The 13,543-nt window shown below is 40.8% G+C and overlaps 1 protein-coding gene and 1 pseudogene across 1 annotated transcript; both read left to right on the plus strand.

Annotated features, from left to right (window-relative positions):
* The first annotated feature begins 411 nt into the window (after positions 1 to 411).
* Positions 412 to 12,702, plus strand: LOC117760577 (N-acetyllactosaminide beta-1,3-N-acetylglucosaminyltransferase 3-like). The gene is made up of 2 exons (XM_034583698.1): positions 412 to 416; positions 11,059 to 12,702. Exon 2 carries the CDS (start codon positions 11,521 to 11,523, stop codon positions 12,700 to 12,702), a length of 1,182 nt encoding a protein of 393 aa, XP_034439589.1. The 5' UTR covers positions 412 to 416; positions 11,059 to 11,520.
* Positions 2,430 to 6,326, plus strand: LOC117760576 (annotated as a pseudogene).
* Positions 12,703 to 13,543: the final 841 nt, after the last annotated feature.

A 13,543-nucleotide genomic window follows, 5' to 3' on the forward strand; every position in this document is an offset into this window, starting at 1 on the left:
TATCTTACAACAACAAACTGTCAGCACACTGGAATCAAACTCCTTCTGGTTTGTGGACATCTGTGGCTTACTTCCTGAGGCACAGCCGCCCCTACTGTATATCTGTTGGTAGAAGGATGGGACATGTGCCAGTGAAGAACCCATTAAATGTTGCTATCGGTTTTAAATCAGGGGGTGGATCCAGAATTGTTTCTCACTTTCTTAAAGTTGTGAGATGAAGAGTTTTTCAACGTTTTCCTTGATTTCTCAGAGAATAACTCATGAATCTCGATGAAACAATCTGATTGTGCAATGATGTTTATGAGTGTTGTTTAATGTGGTGCAGATCCAAATAAATTTCTTGATATAGTGAATTTAAATGTGGTTTTATAAGGGGACTGCTGTACGGCTCTACTGAGGGCCCTTCTAGAGAAATAGTTACAATCCACTCTTCTGCAACCTCCTCATGCTTAACATGTCACTACAGTTTTAACTCTAGATAATTTAGAAATCTGGGCACAAAACCGGTAGATATTTTTTATATAGACAATGCTGTATTTCAAGTTCCACTGTGATGCACATACTGTTGGCTCAGAGCTGACTGGGAATTAGTCTCAAGTAAAACTCAGCTTAAGATCCTCAGCAGACTATGAAGAAGTGAAAGTAATGTCACGAATTAAACCTGAAGGGAGTATAGCATAGCTTGGAGGTTTGTACTGTGAGAACGAAGTAACATAATTGTTGCATAAACCCAAGAAGGACCTGTCCAGGGTGTACCCCGTCTCTTGCCCAATGTCAGCTGGGTTTGGTTCCAGCTCCCCCCGCCACCCTCAAAAGCATAAGTGTTATATACAGTAGTATATATGGATGAATGGATGAAGCCAAGAATCTCTAGAAGACGGATGAAGTTCAATTGAACATCTCAAGTGATAGCTTCTAATCCTCAGATCATACAGGATGCTCCAGATGAAATATTTGACAACACTGGTATAAAATACTTTTGAGAGTAAAGTCCTATTATCAAAGCACTTTTTCTATCATCCATCGTTCACACACCAACAGCACAGGCGTCAGGGGCAATCAAGGGTTTAGTGTGTTGCCCAAGAACATGCAGACCAGAAGAGCCTGGGATTGAACCACCGGTCTTCTAGTTAGTGGACGACTCGCTCTCTATCCTATATTCACCCCAAACACTCGCTTCATGCTTGACTCTGGCACGACTGTCATAATGACAACAATCACGGTTTCATGCTCGGGATAGCTGGCTTTCAAGCTAACGTGCCATGCTAGCTATCAATGCTATTCTAGAGGGAAGTACACAGGAAATATCCAGATGAACAACAACACTCCATGTTAGTCAATTACCTCGGCTTCTCTTTTGCATTAAACAGGTTTTGGTTGGCTCGCATATGCAATTCAGTATTTAATTAAACATTGATTGATTGGCACGTGCCTCTGTTGTCACATGAAAAAGTCGAGCTCTGTTCTACTTCTAACGTCATCACTAGAATTTCCACAGTAGAGTTTAGTCGAAGTATGGCGGAGCGAGATAACTCACTACTTTTATCAAAGTTCCTCAAAGGTCTTTGCAACATCTATTATACAAGTCGACTTAGTCATGGGTGTAAAGTGTAACTTAACTGATTGGGTAGGAGCCTAACAACCACTCGTACCACCGTGCCTCGACCAAATTATGTCAACGCAAATGTTAAATATTGTTGTAAATACATGTTAAAAATAACTTCTTACAGAGTAAAATAACTCAGGGTTCAGGAATAAAGCTGCCATGCGTGGTACTATTATACAGGGGTTTATATTGTAGGTTTTTTTGTGTCCTAGTCAAAAGTTACCAAAACTGTCATTGTATTAAAACAGTGATGGTAGCGGTGGGTTTATGCAATTTATGTTATGTAATTTCCATCAGCTATCAATGAAACACCCTGACGCCCTGACTTATCCTTGTAATATTACGACTTATTTCTCGAAACCTCCGTTAGTGTTCCGCTGTGAGTAGCCCCAATACTCAGTTGTGGCTCCCACAGCATCCGCATATATCTTCCTCTACTTGCATTCCAACAGCACATCCATGAAGGGCTAGAGTTGCTGTAACTCTCTATGTTACATGTAGGTGTTGGCATCCTATTGGCTGGTTAACCCTAAAGTATGCATTCCTAAATCGTGTTGTACCTTACATCTTGCAACTGGTGAAATACGCAAAAGAGTTGAAGTGGGTGCCCTCTCTGTGTGGGGCATCTGAGTTAGACATGAAAGTCCATGAGCGTAGACACTGCAAAGCACTGTTGGTTGGTCCTCTTATCTTTGACCTGACCTTGGTCACTGCTTGGAGACAGAAGGGAGTGTGTGTGTGTGTGGCCTTAGTCAGGATTGGTCAAAAGTCCTCAACAGTCATGACATCAACAACTGTGACCTCCAGCGTCCCTGCTCAAACGATGCACTCTGACTGTGGCTACTTGACGGAGCAGTCAGGAGGGCGGGGCGTCAGGCTGCAGGTGGTCGCGCGTCGTGTCGTCACGTTTCAAGCCCCTCCCTTTCGTGACGTCGCAACTGCGTTCGAGAAACGGCGGGTGACGTCACGGTGGTCGCTCCGTGCAATAAAGCGGCCGGACGGACAGAGACAGAGACACAGAGAGCTGAGGCCGCAGCGTGAGACAGGTAAGCAGAGAACGTCACTGTCTGACGTCTCTTGTACTTCAGAGACTTTTATCATCTCACCACGGCGACGTTAAACACTGAGCGTCCATCATGACGCCAGGTAGCTCGGTGCCATCAGGGGACTTCTCCGGCTAGCTACTTAGCTCACGGTATTTATTTTCTTTAGTGTCAGACTAACATATATTTAACGCAAGTTGAAATACTTTTGTGTAAATTTAGTTTGTGTAAAGAGGGGGGGTAATGTTTTGAGAAAAGTAGTAGATTGAACCGGAGTTTTGACTCCGAAGGTCGGAGGAACCTCACGAACCCCGACTTCGAAATCAATATATCAACACTGGTGAAAAGCTGTTTATTAGCACAGTTCTGTGCAAATATTGTCTGTGCACGTTTTACTGCGGTGTTAGTATGCGTGAAATGCCACGCAATGCGTTATTATGAACTACTTTTGCTAACAATGACTCACTAGCTAACGTTCCTGTGTAACTGCAACGCTACCAACTCAGTTATTTGATTTTGATGTCATATTCCTCGGTTAAGCCAAGAGGTATAATGGAATGCGTTAAAACGTAAAGGATCGCGCATAAGAGAGCAGGCAGGAGCTGTTTAGCAATTTCGGTATTTTAACATGTGTGGAGGGTGACAACAAATCAGATTCCATCATGGCTTAAAATATATTGTACATGTGATGTTAGACTTGAAATCATTAAAGTCAAATACTCATTGTAGGCCCCAACATTAATTGAAAAACTGTAATGTTAAGACTATTGACAGGCTGAATAAAAAAAACTAAACAGTATAGTTTAGTAGTTTTCCACAATGTCATAATATATATATATATATATATATACACTACCGTTCAAAAGTTTGGGGTCACCCAGACAATTTTGTGTTTTCCATGAAAACTCACACTTTTATTTATCAAATGAGTTGCAAAATGAATAGAAAATATAGTCAAGACATTGACAAGGTTAGAAATAATGATTTTATTTGAAATATTAATTTTGTTCTTCAAACTTTGCTTTCGTCAAAGAATGCCTCCATTTGCAGCAATTACAGCATTGCAGACCTTTGGCATTCTAGCTGTTAATTTGTTGAGGTAATCTGTAGAAATTTCACCCCACGCTTCCTGAAGCACCTCCCACAAGTTGGATTGGCTTGATGGGCACTCTTGCGCACCATACGGTCAAGCTGCTCCCACAACAGCTCAATGGGGTTGAGATCTGGTGACTGCGCTGGCCACTCCATTACAGACAGCATACCAGCTGCCTGCTTCTTCCCTAAATAGTTCTTGCATAATTTGGAGGTGTGCTTTGGGTCATTGTCCTGTTATAGGAGGAAATTGGCTCCAATCAAGCGCTGTCCAAAGGGTATGGCATGGCGTTGCAAAATGGAGTGATAGCCTTCCTTATTTAAAATCCCTTTTACCTTGTACAAATCTCCCACTTTACCAGCACCAAAGCAGCCCCAGACCATCACATGACCTCCACCATGCTTGACAGATGGCGTCAGGCACTCTTCCAGCATCTTTTCACCTGTTCTGCGTCTCACAAATGTTCTTCTGTGTGATCCAAACACCTCAAACTTTGATTCGTCTGTCCATAACACTTTTTTCCAATCTTCCTCTGTCCAATGTCTGTGTTCTTTTGCCCATATCAATCTTTTTCTTTTTATTGGCCAGTCTCAGATATGGCTTTTCTTTGCCACTCTGCCTAGAAGGCCAGCATCCCGGAGTCGCCTCTTCACTGTAGACGTTGACACTGGCGTTTTTGCGGGTACCATTTAAAGAGCTGCCAGTTGAGGACCTGTGAGGCGTCTATTTCTCAAACTAGAGACTTTAATATACTTGTCTTCTTGCCTGAGTTGTGCACCGGGGCCTCCCACTTCTCTTTCTACTCTGGTTAGAGCCCGTTTGTGCTGTTCTCTGAAGGGAGTAGTACACACCGTTGTAGGAAATTTTCAGTTTCTTCGCAATTTCTCGCATGGAATAGCCTTCATTTCTAAGAACAAGAACAGACTGGCGAGTTTCAGATGAAAGTTCTTCTTTTTTCTGGCCATTTTGAGAGTATAATCGAACCCACAAATGTGATGCTCCAGATACTCCAACTAGCTCAAAGGAAGGCCAGTTTTTATAGCTTCTCTCACCAGCAAAAACAGTTTTCAGCTGTGCTAACATAATTGCACAAGGGTTTTCAAGGGGTTTTCCTAATCATCCATTAGGCTTCTAAGGCGATTAGCAAACACAATGTACCATTAGAACACTGGGAGTGATAGTTGCTGGAAATGGGCCTCTATGACACCTATGTAGATATTTCATTAAAAAACCAGACGTTTCCACCTAGAATAGTCATTTACCACATTACAATGTATAGAGTGTATTCTGATTAATTTAATGATATCTTCATTGAAAAAAACAGTGCTTTTCTTTGAAAAATAAGGACATTTCTAAGTGACCCCAAACTTTTGAAACGGTAGTGTATATATCTCAGAAATCGGTTGGGATCAAAAGCAGAGCTAAAAGACGGCGTGAATAATGGCTGACTCAAAATGAATGATAGATTTGCTCTGTAACTGCTGGGTGGCTAAATAAACATGGCCTACACAGCAAAATCTGAAAGCTGGCTTTGAAAATCAATACAGCACTGATTCTTGTGAAGAAATAAACCTTTATTATGACCTTTATTTGTTCATTACAGACCATTTTATCTGACATAAACAGTGTTGACTGAGATATTTAATAAGAACCCTTTTGTTTTGTCACTGCAGAGTTTCAAGGATGACAAACATCAGAGTAAGAACATTATTGCTGGCGGTATCTCTTGGTCTGTTGTTCCTTCAACTCTGTAAAGATTTTAACTATCAAGTAACCATCAGCCTCGACAGAAAGGTGAGCGAGGAGGACAGTGAAGTAAGAAAACCAGCCACAAACAGTATGTATACTCCTGGCCGAAATGCGAACGGAAACACTTCTGCTGCCAAAGTTGAAAACTTCAGCTCTCTTCCTCTTCTTATTCAAAACTTTTTCTACTATCGCCACTGTCGACATTTTCCCATGCTACTGGACGTTCCTGACAAATGTGGAGGAGCTGATGAATCTGCAGACGTCTTCCTTCTCCTGGTCATTAAAAGCTCCCCTATGAACTACGAACGCAGAGAGGTACTTGCGCAAAACCTGGGCTCAAGAGAGGTTGCACAACGGTGTGCAGATCCGGAGGATCTTCATCTCAGGAGCGACAGGTTCTGGTTTTGAAAGAGAGAGAAAGAACAGACTTCTTGAACTGAACAAAATGAGTACAATGACATTCTTCAATGGGACTTTAGAGACACGTTTCTACAACCTCACCTTAAAGCAGGTACTCTTCCTAGAGTGGATGGAAAGAAACTGTCCAAAAGCTCGCTTCTTGCTAAATGGTGATGATGATGTTTTTGCCAACACAGACAACATGGTTGAGTATCTCCAAGGCCTCAGGGACAATAATGGCAGCAAGCACATATTACTGGGTTGCTAGTAAATGACACAAAGCTAGATCGAAGGGTAGACAGCAAGTACTATGTACCAGTTCAGATCCTGCAGAGGAATTATTATCCCCTTACTGTAGTGGTGGGGGCTTCCTCCTGTCTGCTATACAGCTATGGTCATATACAAAATGTCCACGTTCGTTGTCTTATCCTATTGATGATGCTTATATGGGGATGTGTCTGTATTACGCAAGACTTGATGTTTTTTCCATATAGGCGTTGAAGAGTTTAGGAATGTACATTCCCTCCAAACAGCTAGATGAACGCGATCCTTTGCTTTTACAAAGAGATTTTATTGTCTCACAGATTCCTGCCTTTCCAGATTTATCTTATGTGGCACAGAATACACGACCCCAATCTGAGGTGTGAAAAACACAGTAATCACTGGAGAAGTAAGAAGTTTATTGGTGGTAATGTACGTGTTCACACTTTGCTTCCATCTCAGTTATTTAAGTTGTGGGTGCAGATTGTGATCGTCTTACTTGCCTCGCCAGAAAAAAGATTCAGACTGTTTTCTGCCATTTTGCATGATGTCACAAAAACAAGTACAAAATATGTGTTTAATAATTCACTATGGCCCATGGAGGACATTATGTGAATGACACTGGCCCTTGATAGGAAAAAGGCTCCTATCCCCTGTGGTGAGGCCATACATTTTGTAGAAGAAAATATAACGTGGGATAATTGTAAACTCATTGATTTATTGCCCATTTAGCACCAGGGACATCCACATGTTTGGGACTGGTGGTGCCCCCTATTGAGTGATTTCAAAGTAGGTTCACAGCTCATTTCCACACAGTTTTCTTTTGTGTCTGTAATTCTATATCATATACAGACTCCACTCCTCTGTGTTCAATGCATGGACAAGCATTTCTTTTATGGATTGATAGAAATTCCACTGCAGCCGTGGGAGAAAGGCAAATTTAGTATTTTGTCTGGTTTTCACTGCCCAATTTTGTGGAATATGCACCTGGAGCAATATTGGGAGAGAAAATGTTAAGATTGCTGGGTAAAGGACAGTTTGTCGATTTATATTGTCATATATATATATATATATACACTAAATAAAAGTGTGTATGAATATTATGAAACTGTCCCATATTAAACTTTGATTTAGTTTTTTGAGCAACTAACATTTTTGAAAATCCTTTGCTATCTGAACGTGGCACAAAATGCACATGTCTGTCTAAAATCCTCTAAAAGTTGACTGTTTTTCAATGTATTGGTACATCACTGATGCTCCAACGCAGAACTGGGAGACTGTCTAGAATTTACAATCACAATTCTTAAAAAAAATAAAAATTCACATAAATCATTTTGTCTTTTCTACAGCTGGTTGATAGAACTGTTACCCAGTGTAGGACAGATTTTCACCAAACTTGGTGTAATCATTATTTGAGACGGTATCTCTAGATTAGTTAGAAGTCAACAAAAATACAGTTTAGAAAAAAATGTTTTCTAAGATAACTTTACATTGATCATGAAATTAATCCCATCAAATGATATCATATGAGAAGTGATGTCACGAAGAAGTCAGGAAATGAACCATAGCATAGTTCATAATGCATTTTGGAAATATCTCTGTGATTTAAAAAAAATACATGAGGGGGTGGGTGCTCAATGCATGATGGGAGTGCTCTACCTCCTTTTCTTCACTAAAGATATTTAGCATCCAAGAAAGGTTCATACTGCCCCCTATGGGCGGGTGCATCCACCTGTCTAATCATACAGCTTTGGTCACATACAAAATGTCCCAGTGCTTTTACCATGCTTCCTATTGACGTGTTACAAATGTCCACAACAATGGGGATGTGTCTGGTCACAGCAGGACTTTTCCAATATGAATATTCAATCCCTCAAAGATTTTATCTCCCTCCAGCTCTATGATGTATGAACCTAACCTGAACTACAGCCTTAGAGACACTACTAAAATAAATGAAATGTTCTTCACTTAGGTAAGAATGAAACATTGGCCACAGCTGCATAAGAAAGTCATACATCTTGTCTTTAATACAAATGTTTGCCAGTGTAACCCTATGATTCACATTTTATATTGGCATAATCCTGATGTGAGAGATCCAGGTAAATATGATTCGTGGTTCAAGATTAGTTTTGAGTCAGATGAAGAAATCTGCATCTGGCATTGTGGGGATATTTTTATTAACTCAATCGTAAGAAAATATGATGAAATGTAGCATAATAAGTTGTAACTTTTACTTTGCTGATGTGTCGGTCAAGAGGCAGAGGAGTGACTGGTCAAACCTGTCTTGCTCAGCATCTCAACAACAGACCATAACAAACAACTGTACCTACTTTGCAACAGTTTGGAATTTATGATGCCTTTTCCTGAACAGCTTGTTTCTTAACGGACGAGGAAATGTTGCATTGAAAGAGCTTTACCTGAGAGTTACGGAAGTAGCCTATCGAAGACTCAATATTTGAACTGAATTTCCACAACAGTGAAGGACACTTTGTCATTTCATACTGAGCATTGCTGTGAGGTGCGAAGCAGCTCCTTCTCAGCCTTTAGGGTTCTCTCTGTCATCCTGCATGATCGTTTCAATCTGGTTTCCCAGGCTGTAGAAACATTGCCCGCTCGTCGAAGTTGTACGCCCAGCACTCCTTCATCAAACGGTACACCTGGTGGTACAACGAGTAGAATCTGAAATGTGATTTTGCTGAGCGTGAAAGATGGGACAACAGTGTTAAAGATTGTCTGTAAATAAATAAACGTGGAGAAATAAGGAAAACTAGTATTTTTTGCAGGTGTCACACACGGTCCTTATTTTGAGAAAAACTGATGCTTCCATTGTTAGTCATTTCTACAATCATCTCCCCCGTGGTCTCATTGACGGACAGTCAAATTATCATCACAGCTTACACATCATGGATTTGTGAATGTAAAAAAAAAAACCTGTCCGACTCCAGTCTGAACCCTGTTTATATTGACCACTGTGTCTCCTGATATATTCTTCTCACCAACCAGAGGTCCTCTGACTTTCATCCTGTTCCTACATCCACCTGTTGCCCAATAATCCTGATCACTGGAACCTCCTTGCCAACCTGCATACTTATTCTAAGTACGTACAACGAAACCATAATATAGATCTGAATGTACATAATTCATTTGAGTTTACTGAGCATAAAAAGTATAATTAAAATGGAAATTATAAATAGTTTAAGCTTAGGTTTATTCTGGTAACACCCTGACTTTATCCTGACTGTGTTCTCGAAACCTTCGATAGTGTTCCCTTGCGAGTAGCCCCCAATACTCAGTTGTGGCGTTTACTGTGTCGTCATTGTTATGGACGTTTTCTGGAAGCTGGTGAAAGGAGAACTCGGGCAGCAGCTGATGTCTTATGCAGAATATTTTAATGTAGACTTGATGCATCAGAGACCAGAAGGTGGAACAATATACAAACACTATCAGAGTTACATGAGCAGTTGTCAACCCCAAGTCTGACGATGTCTCCCACAGCATCCGCTGTTTTTAAGTACTACATTCCTCTACTTGCGTCACCCATTCCAACAGGATGGAGCAGTCAGGAGGGCGGGGCGTCAGGCTGCAGGTGGCCGCGCGTCGTGTCGTCACGTTTCAAGCCCCTCCCTCTCCTGACGTTTGAGAACCGACGGGTGACGTCACGGTGGTCGCTCCGTGCAATAAAGCGGCCGGACGGACAGAGACAGAGACACAGAGAGCTGAGGACGCAGCGTGAGACAGGTAAGCAGAGAACTTCACTGTCTGACGTCTCTTGTACTTCAGAGACTTTTATCATCTCACCACCGGCGACGTTAAACACTGAGCGTCCATCATGACGCCAGGTAGCTCGGTGCCATCAGGGGACTTCTCCGGCTAGCTACTTAGCTCACGGTTATTTATTTTCTTTAGTGTCAGACTAACATATATTTAACGCAAGTTGAAATACTTTTGTGTAAATTTCGTTTGTGTAAAGAGGGGGGGTAATGTTGTGAGAAAAGTAGTAGATTGAACCGGAGTTTTGACTCCGAAGGTCGGAGGAACCTCACGAACCCCGACTTCGAAATCCAATATATCAACACTGGTGAAAAGCTGTTTATTAGCACTTCTGTCATTAAATGTGTCGCACTCACATTTTTATGCAAATATTGTCTGTGCACGTTTTACTTTAGTGTTGGTATGTGTGGAATTCAATGGCTCACTGGACAACGCTGCAGTAGCTACCAACTCTGGTTATTCGGGTTTGAGGTCATTCCTCGGTTATTCCCCGAGGTATAATGGAATGTGGCAAAACAAGCTAGGTTGCTATTTACTTAACATTAAGTCCATTTTATTGTACATCAATCTGAAAACCATTAAAGTTGAACTACCCCCCCCCCCCCAAAGACCGAGTATTTTATGACATTAAAGTAGTACATTTATAAGCAACAAAACTCAGTAGTTCTCTGGAAATAGCTACACAGTCATACATTTCTTAGAAAAAAAAAATTCCTTTAGTGTCAGACAAGCACCAAATGAAAGTTGAGATACTTTAATTAAAATTTATTTTGTGATAAGGGATAAGGTTGTGAGAAATGTAGTGGATCACACATGAGAGAGCAGAAATGAGCTGTTTAGCAAATTCTGTATTTTAACATGTGGTGGAGGGTGACAACAAATCAGATCCCAGCAATGGCTTAAAATATATTGTACATTAGTTGTGGGGTTTGCTGCATGTTTTCTTCATGCTCATAACAGGGTGGGGTTAGTGTCAGGTTTTGCTCATTTCCATAATTATAGGGTAATTGTGTAAAAATGTAAAGTCACGTTGAGTTTCCCCTAATGTACTTTGTCATTAAATAATTTATTTAACTGATGATAGCGAGGTGACATGACAACATTTGACTTGTTGCAACCCCCACCCCATGTAAAAGTACAGCATTTAACTTTGCAAACCACCGTACCCCTGAAGCTCCTTCTGCTCTCTCTCTGCTTGCTGTTCAGAGCAAGGCCTCAGAGAGAGTTTATGTTGGCACTACCACAAGCTTCATATAATTAGCCTCTCTCTGCCTTGTATGTTGTTACTTAAGTACACACAGACAACGTTCTTGATGTGCAGGCTAACAAAGGGGAGATATTTCTCTCAGAAATCGGTTGGGATCAAAAGCAGAGCTAAAAGACGGCGTGAATAATGGATGACTCAAAATGAATGATAGATTTGCTCTTTAACTGCTGGGTGGCTAAATAAACATGGCCTACACAGCAAAATCTGAAAGATGGCTTTGAAAAGCAATACAGCACTGATTCTTGTGAAGAAATAAACCTTTATTATGACCTTTATTTGTTCATTACAGACCATTTTATCTGACATAAACAGTGTTGACTGAGATATTTTAATGAGAACCCTTTTGTTTTGTCACTGCAGAGTTTCAAGGATGACAAACATCAGAGTAAGAACATTATTGCTGGCGGTATCTCTTGGTCTGTTGTTCCTTCAACTCTGTAAAGATTTTAACTATCAAGTAACCATCAGCCTCGACAGAAAGGTGAGCGAGGAGGACAGTGAAGTAAGAAAACCAGCCACAAACAAGTATGTATACTCCTGGCCGAAATGCGAACGGAACACTTCTGCTGCCAAAGTTGAAAACTTCAGCTCTCTTCCTCTTCTTATTCAAGACTTTCTCTACTATCGCCACTGTCGACATTTTCCCATGATACTGGACGTTCCTGACAAATGCGGAGGAGCTAATAAATCTGCAGAAGTCTTCCTTCTCCTGGTCATTAAAAGCTCCCCTGTGAACTACGAACGTCGAGAGGTACTGCGCAAAACCTGGGCTCAAGAGAGGTTGCACAACGGTGTGCAGATCCGGAGGATCTTCATCTCAGGAGTGACGGGTTCTGGTTTTGAAAGAGGGAGACAGAACAGACTTCTTGAACTGGAACAAAATGAGCACAATGACATTCTTCAATGGGACTTTAGAGACACGTTCTACAACCTCACCTTAAAGCAGGTACTCTTCCTAGAGTGGATGGAAAGAAACTGTCCAAAAGCTCGCTTCTTGCTAAATGGTGATGATGATGTTTTTGCCAACACAGACAACATGGTTGAGTATCTCCAAGGTCCCAGGGACAATAATGGACGCAAGCACCTCTTTACTGGTTTTTTGGTAAAGGACACAAAGCTAGATCGAAGTGTAGACAGCAAGTACTATGTACCAGTTCAGATCCTGCAGAGGAATTATTATCCCCCTTACTGTAGTGGTGGAGGCTTCCTCCTGTCTGGCTATACAGCTATGGTCATATACAAAATGTCCACGTTCGTTGTCCTTATTCCTATTGATGATGCTTATATGGGGATGTGTCTGGATTACGCAAGACTTGATGTTTTTTCCCATATAGGCGTGAAGAGTTTAGGAATGTACATTCCCTCCAAACAGCTAGATGATAGCGATCCTTGCTTTTACAAAGAGATTTTATTGGTGCACAGATTCCTGCCTTTTCAGATTTATCTTATGTGGCACAGAATACACGACCCCAATCTGAATTGTGAACACACAAAGAAATCACCGGGGGAGTAAGAGGTTTAATTTATTGGTGGTAATGTACGTGTTCACACTTTGCTTCCATCATCAGTTTTTAAGTTGTGAGTGCAGATGTGATCGTCTTACTTGCCTCGCAGAAAAAGATTCAGACTGTTTTCTGCCATTTTGCATGATGTCACAAAAACAAGTACAAAATATGTGTTTAATAATTCACTATGGCCCATGGAGGACATTATGTGAATGACACTGGCCCTTGATAGGAAAAAGGCTCCTACCCCCTGTGGTGAGGCCATACATTTTGTAGAAGAAAATATAACGTGGGATAATTGTAAACTCATTGATTTATTGCCCATTTAGCACCAGGGACATCCACATGTTTGGGACTGGTGGTGACCCCTATTGAGTGATTTCAAAGTAGGTTCACAGCTCATTTCCAGTTTTGTTTTGTGTCTGTAATTCTATATCATATACAGACTCCACTCCTCTGTGTTCAATGCATGGACAAGCATTTCTTTTATGGATTGATAGAAATTCCACTGCAGCCGTGGGAGAAAGGCAAATTTAGTATTTTTGTCGAGTTTTCACTGCCCAATTTTGTGGAATATGCACCTGGAGCAATATTAGGAGAGAAAATGTTAATGTTAAGATTGCTGGTTATATGAAAGTTTGTCTATATATATATATATATATATATATATATATATATATATATATATATATATATATATGTGTGTGTATGTATACTAAATAAAAAATGTATGAATATTATCATGAACTGTCCCATATTTCATATTTTTGAGCAAACTAACATTTTTGAAAATCCTTTGCTATCTGCATGTGGCACAAAATGCACATGGTCTGTCTAAAATCCTCTAAA

The sequence above is a fragment of the Hippoglossus hippoglossus genome, chromosome 4 (assembly GCF_009819705.1).
Source record: "Hippoglossus hippoglossus isolate fHipHip1 chromosome 4, fHipHip1.pri, whole genome shotgun sequence".
Classification (NCBI taxonomy): Eukaryota; Metazoa; Chordata; class Actinopteri; order Pleuronectiformes; family Pleuronectidae; genus Hippoglossus; species Hippoglossus hippoglossus.

Excerpts from the sequence above, each read along its gene's own strand:
- LOC117760577 (XM_034583698.1), top strand. The coding sequence starts at position 11,521 with ATGAGAACCCTTTTGTTTTGTCACTGCAGAGTTTCAAGGATGACAAAC.